Source organism: Microtus ochrogaster, linkage group LG4, assembly GCF_000317375.1.
Source record: "Microtus ochrogaster isolate Prairie Vole_2 linkage group LG4, MicOch1.0, whole genome shotgun sequence".
In the NCBI taxonomy this organism is placed as follows: Eukaryota; Metazoa; Chordata; class Mammalia; order Rodentia; family Cricetidae; genus Microtus; species Microtus ochrogaster.
Genome location: NC_022030.1, coordinates 35,443,774 through 35,467,641, shown reverse-complemented (window position 1 = coordinate 35,467,641; position 23,868 = coordinate 35,443,774). Strand labels below are relative to the sequence as shown.

The following is a 23,868-nucleotide window of genomic DNA, read 5'->3' as shown; positions in this document are numbered from 1 at the left end:
CAAGGCATTGTCAAAGGCATGTCAGGACATACACAGGACCCCAAGTCTCAAGTGGAGAGGTCTACCCTGCACTCCAGTACTATCCAGGTTACCCTAGCTGACTGCTACCCCATTCTCAGGATGCCCTTGGGAAGGTCACTGCTCTGTGCTGGACATCAGTGTCTTCTCCTGCAGGGAGGATAGGTAGGAGGTCTTCTTCTAGAAACTATGAGGTGTGGCTAAGCAGGACCTGTAGAACTTAGAGACAGGTCTAGAACATTCTGAAACTCTGCTTCCTGTGGGAGTTCTGTGGTGATTTCTTTCTAAATGGACAGAGCCAAGGTCTCTCTCAGAGGGTCTGGGGCCTTGCTTTGTGGCAGCCAACATGCCTTTTCTGAGGTTCTAGCAGCCACACAAGGATGTCCTCCATATGAAGGGTAGCTGGATCCTGTGACTTCAGACTGTGGTGTAAGGGCTTGAAGCTCAGCCTCCGGATGGTAATGAGTCTCTGGTCTTCTAGTTCTGAGACAGGAGGTCTGGGTTCTGGTGGTGAGAGAGGAGGCTGACTCTGGAGGCCAAGGACAGCAGGCTGGAGGACAGGAACATTATCCCAGCCTCGCCCACACACCTGCCCCCATCCTGGAGCTGGCTCTTGACCAGGAACTGTGGTGAATTGCTTCCTAGCGGGGCTGATTTCTCCTCTGGGCCAGAGGACTTTATAGATCTCAGGCTTTGACTCAAGTAGACACCTCATAGCTCGATGTCTCTCCCTAGTGTGGAAACTGAAGCAGAAAGGAACAGATTGAAGCCCATGGGCTCAGGCCTGGCTCTCCTCTCCTGTCTACACTGGCATATCTGTCCCCCATCCAGGGGGATGTCACTCCTGGGTCCATTTGCCAACTTGTCTTAGGGTTCCTACCCTCAGGTATCTTCTTATCCACACTGCACAAGAGCTGGCTGTGACGGCAAAGCAGGGGTGACAGGAATCCCCACCCACTTGTCACCAGTGGGGCAGATGACACGCAGCAGGAAGACTCAGCCTTCCTCAGACAGGCTGTGTGGGAAATGTGAGAGATGGGTGAAACTGAGACAAAGACGCATTTGAGCTAAGGGGAGCCAGCAGGCGTGAACCAAGATTTGGTGAGCACCGGAATACCGTGGGGAGTCCGCTGTGGATGCTAAGACCAAATTGTGGGCCAGAGATGGGGAGCTTTGATCCAGTTTCCTCAAGATGTCTGTGATGTGAAGATGAGGTGTCTCCGTTTCTGTCCTGTCGCTGTGATGAAATCCCCTGGGTCCTTATGGCTGGGAAGAGACACCATGACCACAGCAACTCTTGTAAAGGAGAACATCTTTTGGGGGCTGGCTTACAGGTCGGATATTTTAGTCCATTATCACCATGGTGGGAAGCATGACAGTGTGCAGTCAGATGTGGTACTGGAGAAGGAGCTGAGAGCCCTGTATCTTGATCCTCAGGCAGCAGGAAGTGAACTGAAACACACTTACTTCCTACAACATAGCCACACCTACTCCAACAAAGCCACAGCCCCTAATAGTGCCGCTCCTTGTGAGCCTATGGGGACCAGTTACATTCACACCACCACACTGACAAAAGCCAGGGGATGACGGGTAGAACACTGAATGAGAGGATTCTGGGAGATCTGCAGCATAGCCATGTCAGTGAGGGGCAGGAGGGGTCTGAACCCCACAGCCATGTCCACAAGCCCCTCCCTCCCCAGGGCTTTGAACCCACCAAAGCCACCTGGACTACTCGGAGTGATTCTGCTGGAGGCCGGAGCCCCTGCAGGCCCTTTCCGGTCTCCCCTTTGTTCCTGACAGTCCTCATCATGAAGTCGTTACTCCTGGCTTAGATCCTGGCCTGCTGCCTGTGTCTCAATTGCCTTTGCTCCTCTCTAGAGGCTGTTCCTCCCCCCAGGAGTGAAGGCCGAGTGACTGCTTCTCTGTCTCAATTACTCGGCTCTGGATATCTCTGTTTGCCAAACCCTGGCCCTGTTGGGTCAGTGTGAGGTGAGGCTCCTGCTCTGCCCGGCAGGAGCCATGTCACCTGTCACTACCTCACACCTCTGTCTGCTCACAGACTGTGCCTCCCAGAGGCCACTGCCACTGGGCTCAGCATTCCTTACGCAGAAGGTCAGCGTCCAGGTTGACACTCGTGAGTCAATTGCAGGATCTGCGACTGTATGCCATGGCCAAGGCTCTGTGTGCAGGGCTAGCGTAGGTGCGGGTCCTCTCTGGACTTTTCTGTGTCCCTCCATGTTATAGTTTGGAAGTGCCTTCACGTCACGAATGCCCAGGGGTTGAAGGCTTGCCTTCGCTAGCAGACCCAGTCACTGAGAGAAATTTGGATCATGAGCTCTGACATAATCAATGGATTAATCCATTGATGAATGATGGAAACCTTTGGTGGTCAACAGGGCCATGTTCCTAGGGGACTTTCTCCTTTCCTGGGTCCTTCTCTGTCTGTCTCTCAGCTTCTTCAGCCACCATACAGTGTGAGCAGGTTCTTCTGTTCCATGGTGGTGGTTAGGATGTTCTGTCTGCCACAGGCTTAGACACACTTGAGTCAGCTGATTGTGGGCTGAACCCTCTGAAACAATGAGAAAAACAAACTCTTCAAACTGTTTCTTTCCTCTATTCGTCACGGTGGGTTTTATAAAGCCTGTGCAAAATATCCTATAACTCATGCATTTGTCTGGAACTTTTCTTAAGCAGAAAAAGATAAGATCTCCTGAGTAAATTGGGAGCGTGGAGATCAAGGGAGAAGGTAGAAGGGGAGAGGGCAGGAAGGTAGGGGAGCGGAGAAAAATGTATAGTGCGATAAAAACAATTAAAATCCTACTGCATGTACTGGCTTTGTGGGAGCCTAGGCAGTTTGGATGCTCACCTTACTAGACCTGGATGGAGGTGGGTGGTCCTTGGACTTCCCACAGGGCAGGGAACCCTGATTGCTCTTTGGGCTGACAAGGGAGGGGGACTTGACCGGGGGAGGGGGAGGGAAATGGGAGGCGGTGGCGGGGAGGAGGCAGAAACCTTTAATAAATAATTAATAAATAAAAAAATTTTAAAAAAAGAAATAATAAAGAGGATCTGAGAGTAAGAAAAATACAAAAAGAAAAAGAAAAAAGAGGGAGCATGGAGGCTGTAAGCCTGTGAGGAAGGGGGTGTGGTACACACAGTTGCTGCAGTGTGGCCACTGGGTGTCGCTGTTTTCGAGGGGGAGCACACATTATCTTCTACCACTCTGGCTAATAGCTCCTTGGGTAGGGTGAGTTCAAGCATGGACTTCTGAGCCTCTGCTCCCCCGGGCATCCCTTCGAGCCCTACTGTCTTGCGCTGCCATACTGGGCACTCTGACCTTCTAAGGGCCCCTGCTGACGTGGGTGCCAGACGGGTGCCGGCTCTGTTGAGGCCGTAGTCTCCTGGCACAGAATCATAGTGTTTCTCAGGGTCTTACCCGACTGTGAGAACAGGATGTACACATCTTTTAATTGGCGAGAACAATCCACTCACAGCTGTGACTTATTACAAGGAAAGCGTACAAAGTTCAAGCCACAGAGGAAGGAGGGAGGTACTAGGACCAGGGGAACCTAAGAGAGTTAGGGGAACCCAAAAGAGGGTCAGAGGATCCCAAGGGAAGCCCAAGAGAGCCTGGGGCAGTCATGGAGCCTCAGGGCAGATCAGGAAGGGTTAAAAGAATCTCAGGAGAATCTAGGGAGAGTCAGGGGATTCAAAGAAGGCCAGAGGCGAGCAGGTGGTTAGGAAGGAGCAGAAGAACCCCAGGGAGACCAGGAGAGCCTAGAAAGGAACAGGGAGCCAAAAGGGGGTGGTCCCAGGGAGGCCAGGGAAGCCTAGAAAGGAAAGAGGGAACCAAAATAATGATGTGGGGGGAGGATCCCAGGAAGACCAGGGGAGCCTGGAAAGGGACCAGGGAACCAAAAGGGGGGTCTCGGTGCGATCAGGGGAGCCTAGGAAGGAACCAGGGAGCCTAGGAAGGAACCAGGGAGCCAAAAAGGGGGTCCAAGGGAAACAGGAAAGACTAAGGAGAAATCCTATAGGAGACCAGAGGAGCCTGGGGAGGTTTGTGGAGTCTAGGAAAGGTCAAGAGAGTTCAGGGAAGGCAGAGGACCCAAAGGAAGACTAGAAGATCCCAGGAGAGGCTAGGAAGCTCGGAGAACAATGAGTCCCAGCATCTTCCCTCAAGTTGTATCTGTCAATCTTTCAAAATCCCTCAGATGCTGGGACAGCACCCAGCTCCTGAGGCACCACCAGCCATCACACACACACACACGCATGCACACGCTTACACGCACACACACACACGCATGCACACACACACACACACACACACACACCTTGTAGATCCCAGTGCAGGTTAAGACAGGGGATCTGATTCTCTGACTCTTGGACAGTGTCCCTCAGTGCTTCAGATGGTCAGGCACAGAAGGGCTGGAGGGCCAGGACGTAGTTCTCAGGATTAGAAGCCTTCACAGCCCCATAAAAAGTTTTGAAACCTTTCCACAGAAACGGGGGAGGAGGGGAGTTTCTCGGGAGGCGAGGCTGGGCGTGGCAGAGCACCTGTCTGGTTATTCAGCCTGCCCTTACCTGGCAGGCAGCCATGAGGCATTGTCCAGTCTCGCTGTGGTTTGCTATTGACATAGCACTCAGAAGTCTGTGAGAAACACAAGAGTTGCAATGAGGAGTTGTCCCCACCTCTGTGCGTTCCCTGTGTCCCTGTCTCAAAGTTTCAGAAGTCTCTGGGGGAGGGGATCTGTGAAGGAAAAGAACAGTGAGAGGCTATGAGATAACAGTGGTGGCCCTCAGAGGGGCAGCTAAATGTGAGTTGTGAGTTAAGATGAAACAGGAAAACCCTGGAGACCTCAGCCACTGAGGCCTGATGACCCGGGTAGGGTGGAGGCTGGGTTGGACACCCAGGAGGCAAGCCGCAGTGCACCTGAGCTCATGCTTACGGGTGTTGATGACAAAACCCTAGGAAGGACCAGACTCTAGCTCTGGCTAATGTACCCCGTGGCTGTGATGAGACATGCCAAGCTGTCCAAGATCGAGGTGTCTGCAGGCTGTCTCTGAAGCTCCAGACCAGTGTCTTTCCTGCATCATGTACTTTTTGTGATTGCGACTGTCCTAGGCTGTGTCTCCTTCACTTGGCTTCTGAGTTGGCATTGCATGTTGCTGTGTGTGTCTGTGGCTTCCTGTATATCTGTGAGTGTATGTAAGTCTCTGTGTTGTGTGTGTGTGTGCACAAGTGTGTGTGTGTGCACAAGTGTGTGTGTGTGCGTGCGTGTGTGTGTGTGTGTGTGCATGTGCATGCCCAATTCCCTTCTATTATATGGTTACCGCAATAGGATCAGACCACCTTCATGCAGAACGACCCATCTTACCATATCTGGAAAACCTAAACACAAGGTCACCATCAGAGACGTCAAGGGTCAGGACTAGAACACATATTGAGGGATGCGACCATAACCACCAAGACTGGTGTGGACTTTCCCATTTCCTGGGCAGCACTGGGATGCTGGCTTCCATGCATGTGTGGGCACGCTGTGGATGTGGCTGCCTGGCTGAGCCAGCCAGCCTACCTACCTGGAAGGTACCTTGGGAAATTCTGCCTTCCAGTATATGTCTATATCACTGGCCAGAAAAGAGTGGAGATGTACTGTGGGGTGGGGGTGGAGATCCAGCAAAAAAAATCTTCTGTGGTTCTTGGCCACCAAACTTTCAGGAATTGAGTGTCTCTTCCTGCTTTAGGCCTAAGGACACCGTGTCCAGATCTCAGACTGGAGGGTTGACATGACCCTTCATGGCCCTCCCTACACCACCGCGTCCAGGAGGCCAGCCCACACTTTCCCAGCCCACAATGAGCCTCCATTCACAGCCCTTGGAGTGGGGGATTTGGGTGGGTCTTGAGGATAGGGTGGAGAATTTCCTGTTCTAGGAACCCCTACTCTACCTGGGTAGGTTGTACCACACCCATGAAACAAGCCTAGACCAGTAAGGCCAGGAAAGGAATGCTGGTGGCCTCCTGGAAAACCCCTAATATTCCAGCTCCCAAGCTTTCAGAGTTTGTGGGTTGTACCAAGATTCCTAAGGAAGACCCCTACTCCTTGTCCAGGAAAGGGTGCCCCAAAGTCCATTAAGCTGTCAGGGGTGGCGTAAGGAATGAGATAGGGTCCAAGAGGGAGACTGGTTCCTGCTTTGAACCTGTGGTTGCCTTGTGACCCAAGACACCTTCTGAAGAGAGAGAATTGATACAGATGTGGATAGGAAGGTTTTCTGGGGTCCAGATGTGCAAGGCTTGTACAAGGCAGGATAGTGGGGTAAGAGGCCATGGGTAGGAGCAATGCCTGAACAAAAAGTCCAACTACAGGGCCTGGAGAGAGACAGGTGGCACAAGTCTCTTTTGAAGGTGTAAGTTGTCTTGTAACAGTTTTTGCATCACCACCACCCCCTGCCTCTCCTTCAACTCCATCCCACACCCTTGGGCCCCTGATACCCACCCTGAGACCCTAAGTCAGGGGTTGTGATAACGCAGTTCAGAAAAGATCTGTGTTCCTTTTTCTAAGTGGATTTCAGGCCTTCCACTGCCCTCTCTCCCATGCTGAGTCGGGCATGTGTGTCCACATTTCATGTCTGAATGCATCGTGTCCTAAACACCAAGTACGGGTGAGAAAACTGTGTCAAATTCCACAGGTGGCAGGACATTGACCTGTGGTGCTTATCACCACCCTCCAGAATAGACACCCAGGGCTGGCAGGAAGGTCAGGAGCTGCTTGCTGGGATCAATTCTGAGGGGCACACACCTGACAAAGACAAAAGCCTGCCATGCAGATCCTGACCTGAAGAGGGCATCGTGGGTCTGGACCCTCGCCTTCTGCAGAGCTGCTCAGCCCTCAGCTGGCTCATAGACAATGAGTTCCCCTTCCAGCTAAAGCTGTGGGTTCGGAAGGGATTGAATAAGGGAGAAAGTAGAACGTTAGAGGAAGAGGATGGATTTGATCAAAGAGTATTACATGAGTGTATAAAATTCTCAGGTAATAAGTCACCCCCTTAGATTAGAAAAATCAATAAATAAATCTTCACAAGATTCCAAAGACAAAATATTGCATGTTTTGTTTTTATATATTGATAACTAAATATTGTTGATTGCAGCATGCATTTATGCTGGCTGTCAGGGAAATGAACTCTTTGGTCACAACGGTCACTCCAGCCTGGATGTCCCAGAACAGTACCTCTTGGAGGTACTGGCAGGAGCGGGCAGCCTGGAAGAGAAGTATGACGACATTACAACTTATGTGGCACACTCTAGGGTCACAGAGCACACACTTTAGTATACAAATTCTGGACCTGCAGGCTAGAGCAGCTGTCCTCCCTGTTTCAGATCACAGTACTGAGCAGCAAGGGCTGGACCCCCTGGGGATTCTGTCTGGAGACCTAGGACCCCTCAGTCACCCAGGTTCTAATGTGGATCTGACACACCCATCCTTGGACACACCCTTGGTCACAGCGGGCCAAGGCCCATGGGTGACACACTTTTGGTTCCCATTCGACACATCCACTAAAGGATGCGTCTTCCAGCTTGACGTGGAGGTTGGAGCTGCCAGGCCCAGGTGGCCCTTATCTCCATGGAAACTGAGGTCGTTACCTGCTCTGATGTTTGCTGTTGTCAGTGCCCTGGCTCCCAATCAGTATGAGGCCTGTGACAACGCCCTCCCTGGGTTGCAACAGCTCCTCTGGCTCCTGGTTCTGTCGGCACAGGTGAGCCTGCTTTGGCCCTGAGCAAAGTGCATACCTTCCCGGCTCAAGAGGGGCTGCACGAGCACCCCTCAAAGTGTCCCTCCATTTTCTGTGCCTCCCAAGAACCAAACTGGGCACACAGAACTGCGCAGAGCATATGTGGGGGTCCTGGTAGGAAGGGGCAGGTGGTCAATGCATGGTGTCACGCTTACGCATGTGGCCTGAAGGAGGTGCCCTTGGCCTGAAGAAGGCTATCCAAAAGCATGCAAAAGCTCCAGCAAGGGACAGTTCCCAGGATTCCAAGAGGGAGTAGAGCCAAGAAAGGGGCAAACATTCCAGGCAGAAAGACCACTGTGTGCAGGAGCCTGGGTGTATCTGCTGGATGTGCAGCGAAGAATGCGAGGGAATTGTTTGAAATATTTAGTCAGGGGTCTCATCCCAGGCCCCGGCATCCACCTTTGGAATATTGGGCAGGAAACTCCATTTCAAGCCCCCTCCCAGGGAGGGTCAAGAAGACCCACAAAATGGTAAACCCTCCCCAGGGAAGGTCAAGACCACTCCTACAGGCTTCTTAAACTGCCACCCTCCAAGAATGAACAAGTGATCTCCCCTTCTCTCTCTTTTTTCCTCACCATGCTTTCCTGGTGCCATCCGGGAGCACTGCATTAAACATGGGCATCTTTAATTCGGTTTGATTCGGTCTGAGAGGCTCGTCCTAAGAAATATTCCTAACAGAAATGACAGGGATAAAGCCACCCAAGACCCAACAAGCTACAAAAGACAGTAGTCCAGGAGGTCTCTGGGATTGGGGCTTGATAGACCTGGAGTAGGTTCCCTGGAGGCTACAGCATGAGTTGATCTGAGTGGGGGTGCTGTCCCTTAGGAGGCAGGGGCTTCTATGATGATAAGGGTCTTGATGATGATGGCTTGCGTGCACTTGGGATGAAGGAAGAAGAGGATGACCTGGGGCTTGGAAGCTTGGTCCTCCGGGATGACCCTGATGCCTGTTAGTCAGTCCTGTACCCTTTGCTCTGTCCAGCTCGGGAGCAGGTCCCTGGGGGCACCACTGTTTCCTGGAGCCACTGTGCTGGCTCCTGTTGTGTTTGGATATATGTGGCCTCAGCTGTCAAAGCCCAGGGTTGCCCCATCAGAGGGACCTCCGGTCCTGTGAGGTTACAGCCTGGCTCCTGAGCACCGTGAAGAAATAACCACTGCTGTCAGCAAACCTGGTCTTCTGAGGACAGCGGCTGCACCCCCACCTCCTCTCATGCTGGGATAACAGGGGGGGGCAGGGCCTCACTTCCTCAAAGCAGGGAAGGGGGATTATGTAGCCTCTATACTTCCCAGGACCCTCAGTTTAGGGTGACTCCTCCTCCTTAGGAATCCGAGTTTTCATTTATCCTTTCTGAATGTTGACCTGGCAAGCAGAGAGAGCTCTGCCGGTGCTGGTTGGTTGTGAGTATGAACTTGATTCCAGAGAGTTCTGACGGGGCACGATGGGGGGGAGGGGAGGCTGTTGGAAGTCCTTACACCCAATAGATCAGATTTCAGCATGTCCGCAGCAGGTGAGCCGGAGGGTGTGTAAGTGTAAGAATGCATTTAAATTGGTGTGTGTATAAGAGCTGGTGTGAATACAGAAGTTAATGCGCTCGTGTGTGAGAGAGAGAGAGAGAGCTGTTGTGTGGTTGTGCAAGTGCGTGAGTGTGAGAGTCGGTGTATGTGAGTTGGCACGTATGTAAGGGTGGGCATGTGGAACATACATGAGTCTGTGTCTGTGCGTGAGTGTGAGAGTCGGTGTATGTGAGTTGGCACGTATGTAAGGGTGGGCATGTGGTACATACATGAGTCTGTGTCTGTGCGTGAGTGTGAGAGTCGGTGTATGTGGGTTGGCACGTATGTAAGGGTGGGCATGTGGAACATACATGAGTCTGTGTCTGTGCGTGAGTGTGAGAGCTGATGTGTGGATGCATGACCTGTGTGAGGTATAGTCGTGTGGGTAACTGCGTGGAGGGGATGGTGAGAGTCTCCATGAGGTGTCTTGGTGAGTGCATGAAGGAGGTGGAGGTCTCCGTGTCTCCGTGTCATTTCCGTGTCTTCATGCAGGGTTAGCGTCTCAGTGTGAGAGGGAGGGTATGGTGGAATCTACACACACACACACACACACACACACAAAAACACACACACACACAAACACACATTTGTTGAAATGCGCCTACCCATCAGTCAAGCCAAGGTCCACACGCTACATACAGTCTCTGGACCCCCATACCCTGTTTTATGAATGTGAATGAAATAAACACATGTGCATGCACACACACATACACACATATGTGCATGCACACACACATACACACATATGTGCATGCACACACATGCACACATATTCTTGACAAAGATATTCCTTCACTGGAAGGCAGAATATGAACAAAACATTGTAGTTAAGGCATTATAAGATTCTGTAATAGTTGTTTTATTTTCTCTCCCTCTCTAACTTCTGAGAGTCAATGGACAGATTTGCCCATCAGTATAAACATATGTTTGCAATGAACCATTTTTAGTTAGCAACATTTAAAAAACAAAACATATGGTGTCTTGTCTTTGGAATCTTCTTAAAAGATTTATTGATTGATTTTTCTGACCTAAGGAGTGATTCTTTTTTTTAATTACTTGAGAATTTCCTACATGTGTGTAATATGTTTTGACCAAATCCACCCTTTTCCCTCCCCTCCAATTCCATTTCTTCCTCACGCTCCATTTTTCCATACCCAACTTCAAGTGCTCTTTTTTTTTTCTTAATCCAGTCAGCTTTCCAGCCTGACTGGGGCAGGAGCTCTCGAATCCCACCCCATCTGAGGAGACTAACCCCGCTGCAGAGGGCAGTCCTACACCATGCACCAAATGAATGAAGTTGATTTGGAATGGAGCCTCATCCACCCTGGCTGCTATGGGACCCCGCTGCTCAGGTGGTGGTTACAATATTTCAGTCCTACAGGCCTCAGGCACCTGTTCTCTGATTCTTGAAGAAACTTTCACAACTCTTGACTGGGCTGCGTGTGGACCGAGGGAGCAGGGTGTGACGTCACACTGCTATTCTTTGACGGGACAGCAGAGGTTCCCCGCCCCCTACAGAAGGTTCAACATCTCCACTGTTCTGGGAGTTCATCCTGAAGGACAAACATCGATCAGGGTTAAATTGACAATAAAAGGGCAGGAGCAACAGGGACTCATCAGCCAGGCCTCGCCTCCGAGTCCAACGCAGAGCTAACTGGGAAATGTTCCGGATGTTGACCAAGACCAGTGTGACGCTGGGCAGCAGAGCTGCAGGTTGGGTACGGACCATGGGCTCACACCAGCTGCTGGTGCCACCCCCAGAGGCCCTGAGCAAGCCCTTGTCGGTTCCTAAGCGGCTCCTGTTGGGTCCAGGGCCCTCCAACCTGGCTCCTCGAGTGCTGGCAGCCGGAGGGCTAAGGATGATCGGCCATATGCAGAAAGAGATGTTTCAGGTAGGCCTTGGCGGCAACAGCCTCAGCTTAGGGGTGGTGATCACTTGGTGACGGGCAAAGGAAAGGGTCTCACCTGTATGCATACTGTCTAGATCATGGATGAGATCAAGCAAGGCATCCAGTATGTGTTCCAGACCAGGAACCCTCTCACACTGGTGGTCAGCGGCTCGGGACACTGTGCCATGGAGACTGCCCTATTCAACCTGCTAGAGCCTGGGGACTCCTTTCTAGTGGGAGCCAACGGCATCTGGGGAATGCGGGCTGCAGAGATTGCTGAGCGCATTGGTAAGGGAAAGAGTGGTCTATGACACTGTGTTCCTCCTCCGCCTCCAATGTTATCCCTCCAGCGGCCTGGCCTCCTGAGGGAATCCAGAAGCTGTCTCCAACAGATCAGGCCTGTGCCATCCTGTTGGGCACTCCTTCCTATAGCCCTAATGCCTCCTCCCTGAGGCAGACATCAGAGTATTCTCCTGCCCCAGCAGATGAATGCAGACTGACATTTCAGTTAGAACAAGATTGTTTCTGGAATGCATGGATGAAGTGCTGCTGGGAGACCCCCGGACTGAGCTCCAGCAGCTCTCTGAGGACCTCAGGAAGACTAGAATTTCAGAGACTAACTCCCTCCCCAAATCTCAGAACCTTGTTCATCTGTAAAATGTAGACCTAGGGACAGTTGTCCCTTTGGTCTGAGATGGAAGAGGACAGGTGTGCTCCCAGACTTCCTGGTAGACTCCGGCCTTTGCAAATGGCCTGCATGGTTCACAAGATTATGACCACAGTGTTGATGGACAGCCAGAGGGCCCAGGAGGGTGTGGAGCTCCCACCGCTTCCTGATAGGCCACCATTTGCCTTTATCTATCTATCTATCTATCTATCTATCTATCTATCTATCTATCTATCTATCTATCTATCATCTATCTATCTTTCTTTCTTTTTCTTTCTTTCTTTCATTTGTCTGTTTTTCCTTCTTTCCTTTCTCTCTCTCTCTCTCTCTCTCTCTCTCTCTCTCTCTCTCTCTCTCTCTCTCTCTCTCCTTCTTCTTCTCCCTTTTTTTAAATGTGCATTGGTGTTTTTCCTGCATGTGTGTCTGTGTGAGGGTATCAGATTCCCCTGGAACTGGAGTTACAGACAGTTGTGAGCTGCCCACATGGATGCTAGAAATTGAACCTGGGTCCTCTGGAAGAGCAGTCAGTGCTCTTAACAGCTGAACCATCTCTCCAGGCCCTCGGCCACCATTTTCATAAGTAGCCAGGGTAGAACAGGGCTAGGGACTCAAGGGGACATTGGTCATCCAGGCTCCTGTTTGCCCTTCACTGAGACCTGAGTGGCTCAGGTCCCTCCCCTGTTAGGACCCTTGTTGTGAGCAGGTGCACGTGGCATAGACAAGAAGCAGAGCAGCTGCTTGGTTACTGGTGTCACCAGACCCACAAGGTTAAGACCTACATCATCCCCTTACCCTTCACTCAGTCTTCCACCCAAAGGCATGGGGTATCTGGGAACTACACCTGGGTCAGGTGGGATCCCATACCATCTCCTGTGCCCAGAGTGACCTCTGTAGATGCTATCTATACGGTGAGGCTGCCAAGAGCCTCAGGTGCATAGCCTGAGGAGGGACTTCTCAAAGCCCTGGAGGCCAGGACAGTGCTGCATCTATGCAAAAAGCAGCCTTCCCAGAGCATGCCCCACTCCCTCTATGGAATAGCCACCTGGGAGACAGCATGAACGGGGTTCCCCACCCTGTTTCTTATTCACAACCCATTCTGCCCCTGTCCTCAGGAGCCCGTGTGCACCAGATGATCAAGGAGCCTGGAGAACACTACACATTGCAGGAGGTGGAGGAGGTACTGCCAACTAAGTCGTGGTGGGAGGGGCTGGGTTGAGATGCTGAGGCCTGAGGCTTGTTTGACTTCAGTCTTAGTGTCTGGGACTGGCCACAGGAGGGAAGCCAGTACCTAGGACCATGTGGGAAGCCTACCTCTGACTGAAAATGAAGTCTGGGACGCAGTCCTGTGAGCAGGGCCAGCGTGGCTGCAAGCTGTGTGAGGTCAGGGAGGCACAACTTGGTACTGAACTCCAGGGTGCCAGCCCCTCCCTGTGAGGTCAGGTCAGTCCCAACCTACCTGAAGACCGGGGAGGATGCCGGTCACTCTTTCTTCTTGGCAAAGCCTTCCACCCGGTTCCCTCCATCGGCACACACTGACAGGAAGCGAGTGAAGCATATCGCATTCTTGCTTGCTACATTGGCCTGCTCCACTTTGGAGGGAGCTGGGTGTATGTGGATGATCCTCATATGCTGATGTCCCTCTGTAAGGGGCCAGCTGATCCAGGGAGAGATCCCCATCAGCTCTACACACAGCTGTCACCTCTCTCCCTCAGGGCCTGGCCCAGCACAAACCAGTACTGCTGTTCTTGACCCACGGGGAGTCATCCACTGGTGTGATGCAACCCCTAGACGGCTTTGGGGAGCTCTGCCACAGGTGAGTCTGGTCTAGGGTGCCAGTACCAGGATGGATCAAAACTTATAACCTGGCTGGATGATGCTGGCAGGGAGCTGCGGGTCTGGCGGTGGCAAGGTATCCCAACTCTCCCGTTCCGCCTTCCTTCCTGCCACTGTCCCACACAGCAGAGGGTTTGCTCCAGGCTGAATGAATGTGCTCAGCTTTTATCTGGTGAGGATGCAAGGGCTGGACCAAGCACTCTCTCGCCAGATGCCACCACGGTGGTACTGACCTTGGGGGGCCCATGGCCAGCAAAGGCTGGGATGACCCACGGTGTGTGTTCATCTCAAAGCCTGCTCTCCCAGGAACCAAAGCTGCCCCTTGCCTGCACTTCTTCCCCACCCCCACACAGGGATTTACAGGAGAATGGCTCCAGGTCATAGTAGCTCCTCTGGAAGCCGGGAGTGCTGTCTGTAGTGTTGGCCACAGACCTCTCCACAGCTGTAGAGGGTTGCCATGCAGATCCACCATTGGCCTCAGGGACGTGGAGCCCATGCGGGCAGGGACCCCACTGAAAGAATCCCTCACAGAGTCCTGCCCATGCAGGAAGCCCAATTAGACCATGGGGTTCAAGCCTTGCCCATGGCTGTGCCTACATAGTTCTATGAGGAAATCTGGATAGAAGAGAATGAACGTAACTGGCTGTTACTAGAGGTGGACTCTGGCCTCTAAAGGCTGTGCGTTTGTGGCAGCTGGCCAAGTGTGCAGCTATTGGTGGAGGGAGGCCCAGACCTTTGTGCTGCTGGATTGCACCGGCTCTTAGCACTCGGAACCCTGGTTGACCCCCGTCATTCTTTGAGAAGTCCTGCAGCAGAGCCACCTGGGTTGTGACCCAGCCACCCAGGCCCCAATATAGATGCCTGCTCAACCCTACAGCTGCTTCTGGTTTCAAGGAGCTGCTTTAGGGAGGAAATACCATATAGGAAGTGAGAGGGACCCCTCCTGCTTCCTTGCTGCCCTTCCCTTGCTCCACCCTTGCCCCCCCGCCCACCCCCTACCCCACCAGACACCTAGTCCCAGCTGAACTCTGAACTCCCAGGATCTCTTCTCTTTCACTGTGTTGCCTCAATGCCCATTATGTCTCCAGGTACCAGTGCCTATTCCTGGTAGACTCTGTAGCATCGCTGGGCGGGGTCCCCATCTACATGGACCAACAAGGTAAGAGCATGCCCTGCTCCCATATTCCAGGTCACACATGCTGGCAGACTCTGAGGCTACAGAAGGCTCAGTTTGACAGTTCCTGTAGGCCCACTGCTGGACCGTAACTGAGTTTACAGCCATCTCCACAGGCCCTGGCAAAAGAAGTTTTGTAGCTTGACGTTTGCTAGGTAGGCAGAAAATCCAAGCAGCGTGGCAGGGCTTCTGGCATGGGTCCTGGCTGCGTCACCTCATGGAAGACAGCAACACAGTAAACAAGGGGAAGCCATCACAGGGTGGGATGAGAAGCCAGAGACCAGGAAGTGAAAGATTCGCTCTTTCATAACAGCCCCTTTCCTAAGAACTAGGCAGGGTGGATTCCCGAAGACAAGCAGGGCCACAATCACTTCCCAATAGGTTGGGCCTCTCAGAGGCCCCAGCCCTTCCATACCACACTGAGGACAAGCTTTCCAACACATAAGCCTTTGGGGGCAGCACAGCAACACGTCCACCACAGCCTTGGATCCCGCACAGACTCCGAAGCGAATCGACAGCCTGAGTATCTGCCAGGCCACCGGACAGGGTGTGGGGATACAGCGGGAGTCAGCTGCTACTCTGGGGGTCTTTGGGAGGCACTCCAGCTGCAGTAGGAGCAGACAGGAGGAGGAAAGGTGGGACCCTGTGTATCAGATGCAGCAAGTCCAGTGTCACGGGTGTCGGCGCCGTCCCTTGAACGCCATGCTATGCTGCCCAGGCTTGGCTGTTCACAGGGTTAGAGAAGCCATGCCAAGAGGCTCCGGCCTGGGGTCATCAGCTGGATGAAATAGCGCTGAGACCTGAAGCCAGGACTCTCCCGTATGCCTCCTAGTTTCTGACTATCAGTGGAGACTTGGTACTCCAGTCACAGAACATGGTTTGGACTGGACAGACACACCTATTTGGTAAATTCCTCTGTGAGATCTCAGACATCCCCTTCTCCATCCCCGTCCTAGGCATTGACATCTTGTACTCTGGCTCCCAGAAGGTCCTGAATGCCCCACCAGGGATCTCCCTCATCTCCTTCAGTGATAAGGCCAAGTGAGTGGTCCCCACCTCACCTTGGGGTGTGGACGCAGATGGGGTATCCCTGACCCTTGGAGGGTGGAAAGGAAAGGTTCCATGTCAAAACCTCTCCCTGCTCACCCTGCTGGGATGTCCTAAAAGCCAAGATGTGTTCAAAGCTGCCTTGAAGGGTAGTGGTAGTTGGGGTAAGGGTGGTGGGAGCAGGGTGGTTGGGGGCAGGGGTGAACACATCCAGGCCCCTTTGTGGGCAGGATCAGAGGCTGGTATTCTGGGGGCACCCAGTATCAGGCTAAGGGGTGATTGATCCAAAGTGTCTGAATACTCAGAACCTAGCACCCACCCTTCTACCCCCAGATCAGCTCCTTGGAGCCGGCTCAGGACCTGCCAGAGACAGGCACAAGCCACCCTTCACTCTGCAGTTCCACCATCATCTCAGGATCCTGCAGTCTAGATCCCGAGCCAGGCCAGTGGGATTGGAAGGAGAGACAGGGTCACGAGAGAGAGAGACTCCAGTGGGTTATGACCATCAGCCACAACCAGCCTTTGTGTCCCAACCCAAATGAGTCAGTTTTGGTATGGTCAGGAGTTCTTCCTGGCTGTCATGGCAGACACCAGCAGTGCCATAGGGAAAGTGGGAGCTGAGAGCTGGTTAGAGAGGGAGGACGCTCATCCGGAGAGGGATGAAGGGTTAGAAAGTTCCACCTGGGAAAGCAGTGTGCCATTCAATTCTGGGCCTCAGTTTCCCTGAGAAATGAGGCAGGACAAACCCGTGGGCAGAAGTGGAAGGAATGAAGAGATTAAGCATGGTGGGGGCAGAGGGCTTAGGTACCCACGTGACAGTCACATCCATTCAGATCACATAGGGCTGGGAAGCCTGAACACGCTCACAAGGTCCTGAGAGCTCAAGCTCCATGATAGGCTTTCTGCCCCTGCACCCCATCTGTGGCCCAGGACAGCCCAAAGCTAGGGATGGGTACTCAGATGAGTTTCTCTTGCCCAGACACAAGGTCTACTCTCGGAAGACAAAGCCGGTCTCCTTCTACATGGACATCACGTATTTGGCCAAGCTGTGGGGCTGTGAGGGCAAGACCAGAGTGTGAGTGTCGGGCAGGGCCAGGGGTGAAGGTAGCAGGGTGGCTGCGCCCGTGCCAGCTGTGCATCCGCCTCTTCTCAGCCATGCATGTGCCCATGCCAGCTGTGCATCCGCCTCTTCTCAGCCATGCATGTGCCCATGCCAGCTGTGCATCCGCCTCTTCTCAGCCATGCATGTGCCCGTGCCAGCTGTGCATCCGCCTCCTCTCAGCCATGCACGTCCAGTTCTGCATCTCATGCCTTTGCACCTTTAGCTGCCAGGCTCTAATGGGAAACTCCTATGCTGGCCTCGCCTGTCACTGGCCCAGAGGCTCGGGTTCAATAAACAGGCTCCGCTACCATTTCCATAATCCTTGTCCTCCATCAGCTTTCTACACCTGGTTCCGCTATATCCTCCTAGTTCAGGCCTCAGTTTACCTCTCTTGGAAGGTTCACCAGAGATTCCATAGACCATCTTGGTCATAATCCCGAGGGGTCTTGTATTAAATACAAGACAGGGAACCAGAACTGGGAGGATAGAGTTCTTCCCAAGGAGGAACAGGGAAGGAGCTAGGCTGGTGGGCACAAAGGGTCCAATGTTGGCTTCCTGGGAACATAGAGTCTTGGTAGCAAGGGGATCCACTCTGTATTTCTCCCCTTTCCCTTCATGTTGCCAAGCTCTATGTTGGCCTTCCCTCTCTGGTATCCTTGACTCTGTGACTCTGACACAGGAAAGTGTCCCTGGGATACTGTTGGCTCGTGCCATAGAGGCTGAGATGCTGGGATGGGACAATCAGCTCCTGGCCCAGCCCCTCCCATGATACTGGACCAGGCTTTTGTTGTTGTTGTTCCGCAGAGTTCACCATACCACGCCTGTCATCAGCTTATACTGCCTGAGGGAGAGTCTGGCGCTCATCTCAGAGCAGGTACTAGAGGGAATTCTGCCCAAGGAGGTGGGGGTGAGGGAGGAGGAAGAGAAAGGGAAGAGAAGGAAGGCCCTCAAATCTGTGTGCACCTCAGACTGGGCACCTGTGGGATTCTTCCTTCCCCGTGACTCCCTCAGATTGCTCTGGAGAAAGGGGGCAAGAGGGTTCCTGAGACAGCAGTGAAGCTGTTTGGCAACAGACCCAGGCTTCCCAGTAGGATAAGCTGCAGTGTAACTGGAAAGACGGAGTTCTTCTAAGGAAGGCCAGGGAAGGAACGGCTTCTTCGGCAAGGAGGGTGGAGCACTATGGAAAGACTGGGAAGACAGAGCCCAGGACAGACAGAGACACCCTCATCTGACCCTTCAGTTACCAAGCAGAGCACAGGGCAGGCTGAAAGAGGGGGAATCCCTGAAATAGAGTGGGGGCTCTGAGAGGTAGGTTGGTGAGAGGGGTCTCAGGGTCGGGGTGTGTGCAGCCGCTGCTCCATAAATCAATGGCTATCTTAGTTTGTGTCGTTCTAATGGAAAGCCACACGTGGAGTGCTTTACAGTTAGATTTACTCAGCTGAAAGTTTTTGGAAACTGGAAAATCTAAGTTCAAGGCCAGGTCCTACACTTACTGGGAAATCTAAGTTCAAGGTCAGAGCCTACACTTAACTCCATCATAGCGTATCTGAGGCATCACTTGGGCAAGAGAGCCGGGTGGAGTAAGAAAAGGTTATTCTGGCTTCTGACATTTTTTTTTTAAATTAATGTCTCATGTGGCCCATGCTGGCCTCAAATTCACTATGTATCTGAGTTCCAGGGTAGCCTTGAATTCCTAATTCTTCTGCATCTACCTCCCAAGTTCTGGGATTACAAGCAGGTACCACCATGCCCTGCTATCTTAGGTTTCATTATAAACCCCACTGTCAGACACAAGCCAGCACCCCTTGTGGCTTCTGTATCACTAGCCAAGATAGTTTCCACCTAAGCCTTGGGAGCACACTGGGCCACCGCAGCACTCAGCAGAGTCAAGAAGGGGTTGGAACTCTGCAGGCATGTGCAGGTTCTAGGCCAGCTGGGTGTGACTGGGTCAGGGCTTGTGTCCAGTACAGAGTCCAGTCTCAGGAAGTGGAGGTGAAGTGTGGGCTACAGGCCCAGTTGGTTGTGCAGGGTCACAGGACAGAAAACACCCACCAAAGTCTGACGGCATTCCTCTGTGTCCTGATGTCCTTCATTGACCCTTGCTAGCCACAGAGGTCATGATGAGGCCCTGGGCTGTGGTTATCATGTTTGCGTTCTTAGGACCACCCAAAAAAAATCGCTGCGTGAGGAGTGGGTTAGAGATGTGGTGACCCGTTATCTAGATGGTCACCTACACCCTGGCTAAGGCTCTGAATTGGGGGAACATCCGTGTGGAGCAAGGGCTAGGGTTGAGATGGACAGGGAAAGGAAAGAAGTCACGGGGAGCCAAGCATGGTGGCCCCTACCTGTAATCCCAGCACTCCAGATGCTGATGCAGGATCAAGAGATTGTGGCTAGCCTAGGCTACATACTGAGACCCTAAAACGGAAGAAGGAAGAGTATTGGGAAAGAGGTTAGCTCAGTGGACTCCGGCAGCTTTCTCCTGATGATCCGTGTGCTAAGAAGCTAAGCAGAACCAGTGGCCAATGGAGGCAGGAGCTGATTGAAAAGATGTGACCTGGAAGTGATTGTGGGTCTCGAGTGGGAAGGGCTAGTTCTTAGAGGTCGTGCATCACATTTTCTTGAGGTCCAGGGTCAGAATGAATAGGACCTGACTGATCACACCAGACCTGTGTGGCCGGCAATTCCAACCTCCCCCAGTGGGCAGCCTACACTTTGAAATGTGTCCTGTTTATCTCCCCATAGCCCACTGGGTACCCATTGGAGGCTGGCACCCACCTCTCTCCCTCTCAGACCTAGAAAATATCCTCTATTCTCAAGTTGGTCAAGCCTAGACCCTCTTGTCTCCTCAGGGCCTGGGATTCCAGAAGTTACCTCAGTGTACCCACACCACAAAGCCTTGTGGGTCCTACCATCTGGGGCGGGGGGGGGGGCTTCCACCATATCTGCTGGTCATGGCCACCTTTCTCCCCCACCCCCCCAGGGCCTGGAGAATTGCTGGCAACGGCACAGGGAAGCCACAGCGTATCTGCATAAACGCCTGCAGGAGTTGGGCCTGCAGCTCTTTGTGAAGGACCCGGTGAGGAGGCCAAAGGAAGGGGGAGCCCACCAGTTGACCCAGACACTAGTCCAAAGGGGAGGGTGAGGCTACCATCGATTGTTGAGACCAAGTGCCATGTTTCAGTGGTACTTGAGCCTCCCAAAGCTGGGGGCAAGCCCTTTAGGCCCCTGGCAATCTCCAGATGGCTCCTGTTCCCTGCCAAGGGAGCCCTCCCTGCAGGAGCCATCAGCCAAGTGGCAAGTTTCTCTGGATTCTAAAAGCCAGGTCAGGTCCAGAAACCTGAGCTTCATCATAGGGGCTCCTCCTCCTCCTACATGGCTGAGCCTGGCACTTGTTGCAGGCAATCCGGCTACCCACAGTCACCACGGTGACGGTGCCTGCTGGCTACAACTGGAGGGACATCGTCAGCTACGTGCTGGACCACTTCAACATTGAAATCTCTGGTGGCCTTGGGCCCTCTGAGGAGAAGGTGAGGAGGTGCTTGGAGCGCCAGAGGCACTAGATACCCTGTATTGAGCTCTGCTGCACACGCCCCACCTGTGTGTGTCACTGAAGGGCCCAGAACAGCACCTCAGGTAGAATATCCTCAACCCTCTCCACACAGTAGGAAAGTCACACATCAGCTTTACCAGGTTCACTCTGTGTGCGGAGGGACCTTCCCTGGTCCCACCCATGGGCTATGTTTTGGGGACAGAAGGGAAGGCTGGCTCTGGCCCCTGTGTGGCATGCATGAAACCACTTCCCTCCTGCATACCAACCAGATGGATGGATGGTGTTCCCATGTGGTAAATACACCCTACCCTGACCAGCTCCTATTGGGGAAGGGGCTACAAACAGAGATTGACTTTCTGTTCCATGCCTGCCAGGTGCTACGGATTGGCCTGCTGGGCTCCAATGCCACCACGGAGAATGTGGACCTCCTGGCCAAGGCCCTGAGGGAAGCCCTGCAACATTGTCCTAAGAACAAGCTATGAGCAAACTTTCTCCCGACTATGCACTCCTGAAGCGGCTGGAAGTATCACAGGAACAAAAAGATCGTACAAGGCCACCAGGCCTGGGGACACAAAACTGCTGACACAGCCCGGCGAGGTGGGAAGGAACAGCGTGAAGCTGCCCATCTCCCCCCAGATGGGACCTTGTGGACCCAGGGTGGTAATCACCATCCAATAGTGCTGCAGTGTAGAGGCCGCTGCCCTCTGGGAAGAATCAATAAAGTGCCAGTCACGCCTCTTCTCTGACTGTGTCAAATTGGGTGTGGAAGAGAGAACTGGGGCCCCTCAGCTGCCTGCATGGCCCCAGTGTGGCCCTTTGAGGAGACTCGCTTGTTCTGGAGCCCGCACACAGATCCTTTCCCAGATACTGCTTTGTTTCCAGATGTCACTCAGTCTCCAAACACACTCTCATAATGCTGTCTTCAAGTGAACCTACAAGGAACCCCTCTCATAAAAACAAGACACCCGCAAACACGCAGAAACAAAACTCATAACAATGAAGGCCCACATCCTTGGTCCTCCCCAGTGAGGCTTCATATTCACCTGAGGGGACCCCTGAGGCCCAGTTCCCTGCTCTCACTGTCTCCTAAACCTCACTTCTGGCTCAGTTGTCCAGCATACTCAGACCTAGAGTGCACTTGGCAGCTATACTCAGAGACTCCTTTTACCAAGGTTGGAGAGGCCCCCCTCTTTCCAAGGCTGAAGAACCCCCCACTTACCAAGGCTGGAGGGTGCCCCTCTTACCAAGGCTGAAGAGTCCCCCTCTTACCAAGGATGGAGAGCCCCTCTTACCAAGGCTGGAGGGCACCCCTCTTACAAAGGCTGAAGAACCCCCCACTTACCAAGACTGGAGGGCACCCCTCTTACCAAGGCTGAAGAACTCCCCACTTATCATGGCTGGAGGGCACTCCTCTTACCAAGGCTGAAGAGCCCCCTCTTACCAGGTTGCCAGTAGGTATGCACCCCCTGGCAGAGAATGGTTGGCCTGGCTATGTCCACATCCCTAGTACAACTGGTCACAGTTGTGGGATAGGTTCCTGAGCCAACAGAGCCCTGTGGCTCCTGCTGACCAGAAGGGACAGTCTTAAGAGACACCAGACACAGTCACAGCAGAGATGTGACCAATGCCACACAGCGGCCTAGAGCAGAGCAAGGAGGGGGTTCTTGGAGAGGAATCAGAAGAGCTCAGGGCTCAGAATGCCCAGGGCCAGGTGATCACTTGGAGCCTGGCCTTTGTCCTATCTTGACTAGATCTCCCGAGAGGCCGGCACACTAAGGTACACAAGTGGTTTGGCTGAGAATGGACTCAGGAATCACCCAGTGGAAGATCCCCTGGCTCTGGTCCTGCAGATCAGCTGTGGCACCCCGTACCACACACATTCTCTGATGAAAGCCTGCCCAGCATCTTGGACCTTCTGCACACGTGTGCCTGACTGTCCTTGAGTGCATGACCGCACTGTAGAAATTCTGTCTCTTGACCTACCAGTGACGACAGACACCTGATTCATTTCCAGTGTGGGGCTTTGATAAACACAGCAGTAGGGGCCTCCTGATTCAAGGCTTCGTGTGGTGTTTGCTTTCACTCATTTTGAGAAAATGACAAGGATCTCAGTTGCAGGCTACCTCGACTAGGAGATACTGTGCCTACGACCTTCGGTCACTCCACATCCTTGCCCAGGTGACTGGCATCCTTTTGTTCTAAGCAACTGTCTAACTGCGTTAAACTGTACCCTCCCCTGGAGACTGTGCTGCTAGCCACTTGCAAACCTTCTTTAGAGGCGTGTCAGTTCAATTATTTCGCTCAGTATGTGTTCCTCTTTGTGTTGCCGGTTTGTAATAGTCACTGACTTCCCGTGTGTGTGTGTGTGTGTGTGTGTGTGTGTGTGTGTGTGTGTGTGGTGGGGTGCACTTGTCTACACAGGTGCATATGAAGGCCAAAGGTAAACTCTGGAATATCTTCCACCCGTGTTTCTCCACCTTAATTTTGGGACTGCATCTCTCACTGGACCCAGAACTCACATTTTGGCTGGGTTGACTGCCCAGCAAACCCGTTTCTGCCCTTTCCCAGGATTATGGGTGTGCACAGCTGTACCCAGCTCTTATGTTGCTGCTGGGCATCCAAACTTAGGTCCCCATGCTTGCCTGATGACTACTTAACCCACTGAGCTGTCTCTACAACTCCATAATAGACTTTAGAAAATGTATCCTCGACCCAGATGTTTGTGTGCCAAGGGTTTCCTTGTGCTATGGCTCACCTATTTATTTTCCTACTGATGGCTCCAAAGAGCGGGTCTGTTTAATGTTGGCAAAGTCCTATGAGTTTTCTTTCTGTGATCTCAGCTATTTGCATCTTGCTCTAGAGGTCTTCTCTATTTTGAGGCTGTTACGGATATTTCTGTCTTTTCTTTTGGAGTGACAGTGTAGGTCTATCCTTTGTTCCATGGTGTGGACATGGGGCAAAGTGCATTTATCCATAGCCGTACCCAGTTGTCCCAACGGTACGCTTGTTAAACAAACCTTGCTTTCTCCATTCAGTTGACCCACCAGCTTGGCAAATGTCATCAACTACGTATTTGTGGATTGATTTCTGGCGTCTATTCTACTCTGCCTGCTTTTTTGGTCCTAAGTCAATTAACCTTATCTCAAAATGTGCAGCCACCAGTAAGTCTGAATACGAAGCAATCTCGCAATCTTGCAATCTCTCTCTCTCTCTCTCTCTCTCTCTCTCTCTCTCTCTCTCTCT

At 52.6% G+C, this 23,868-nt stretch overlaps 1 protein-coding gene across 1 annotated transcript; it reads left to right on the top strand.

The window, feature by feature from the left end:
• Positions 1-10,996: 10,996 nt before the first annotated feature.
• Agxt (alanine--glyoxylate and serine--pyruvate aminotransferase) lies at positions 10,997-21,363 on the top strand. Its single transcript, XM_005361381.2, has 11 exons — positions 10,997-11,252; positions 11,345-11,537; positions 13,029-13,093; positions 13,629-13,729; positions 14,838-14,908; positions 15,880-15,964; positions 16,950-17,045; positions 17,877-17,946; positions 20,056-20,151; positions 20,474-20,602; positions 21,000-21,363. The coding sequence occupies exons 1-11, from the start codon at positions 11,022-11,024 to the stop codon at positions 21,105-21,107; spliced, it is 1,245 nt and encodes a 414-aa protein (XP_005361438.1). The 5' UTR covers positions 10,997-11,021; the 3' UTR covers positions 21,108-21,363.
• Positions 21,364-23,868: the final 2,505 nt, after the last annotated feature.

Coding starts and splice junctions, on each gene's coding strand:
- Agxt (XM_005361381.2), top strand. CDS start 11,022: ATGTTCCGGATGTTGACCAAGACCAGTGTGACGCTGGGCAGCAGAGCT. Junction 13,730..14,837: donor TTTGGGGAGCTCTGCCACAG/GTGAGTCTGGTC, acceptor TTATGTCTCCAG/GTACCAGTGCCTATTCCTGG. Junction 20,603..20,999: donor TTGGGCCCTCTGAGGAGAAG/GTGAGGAGGTGC, acceptor CATGCCTGCCAG/GTGCTACGGATTGGCCTGCT.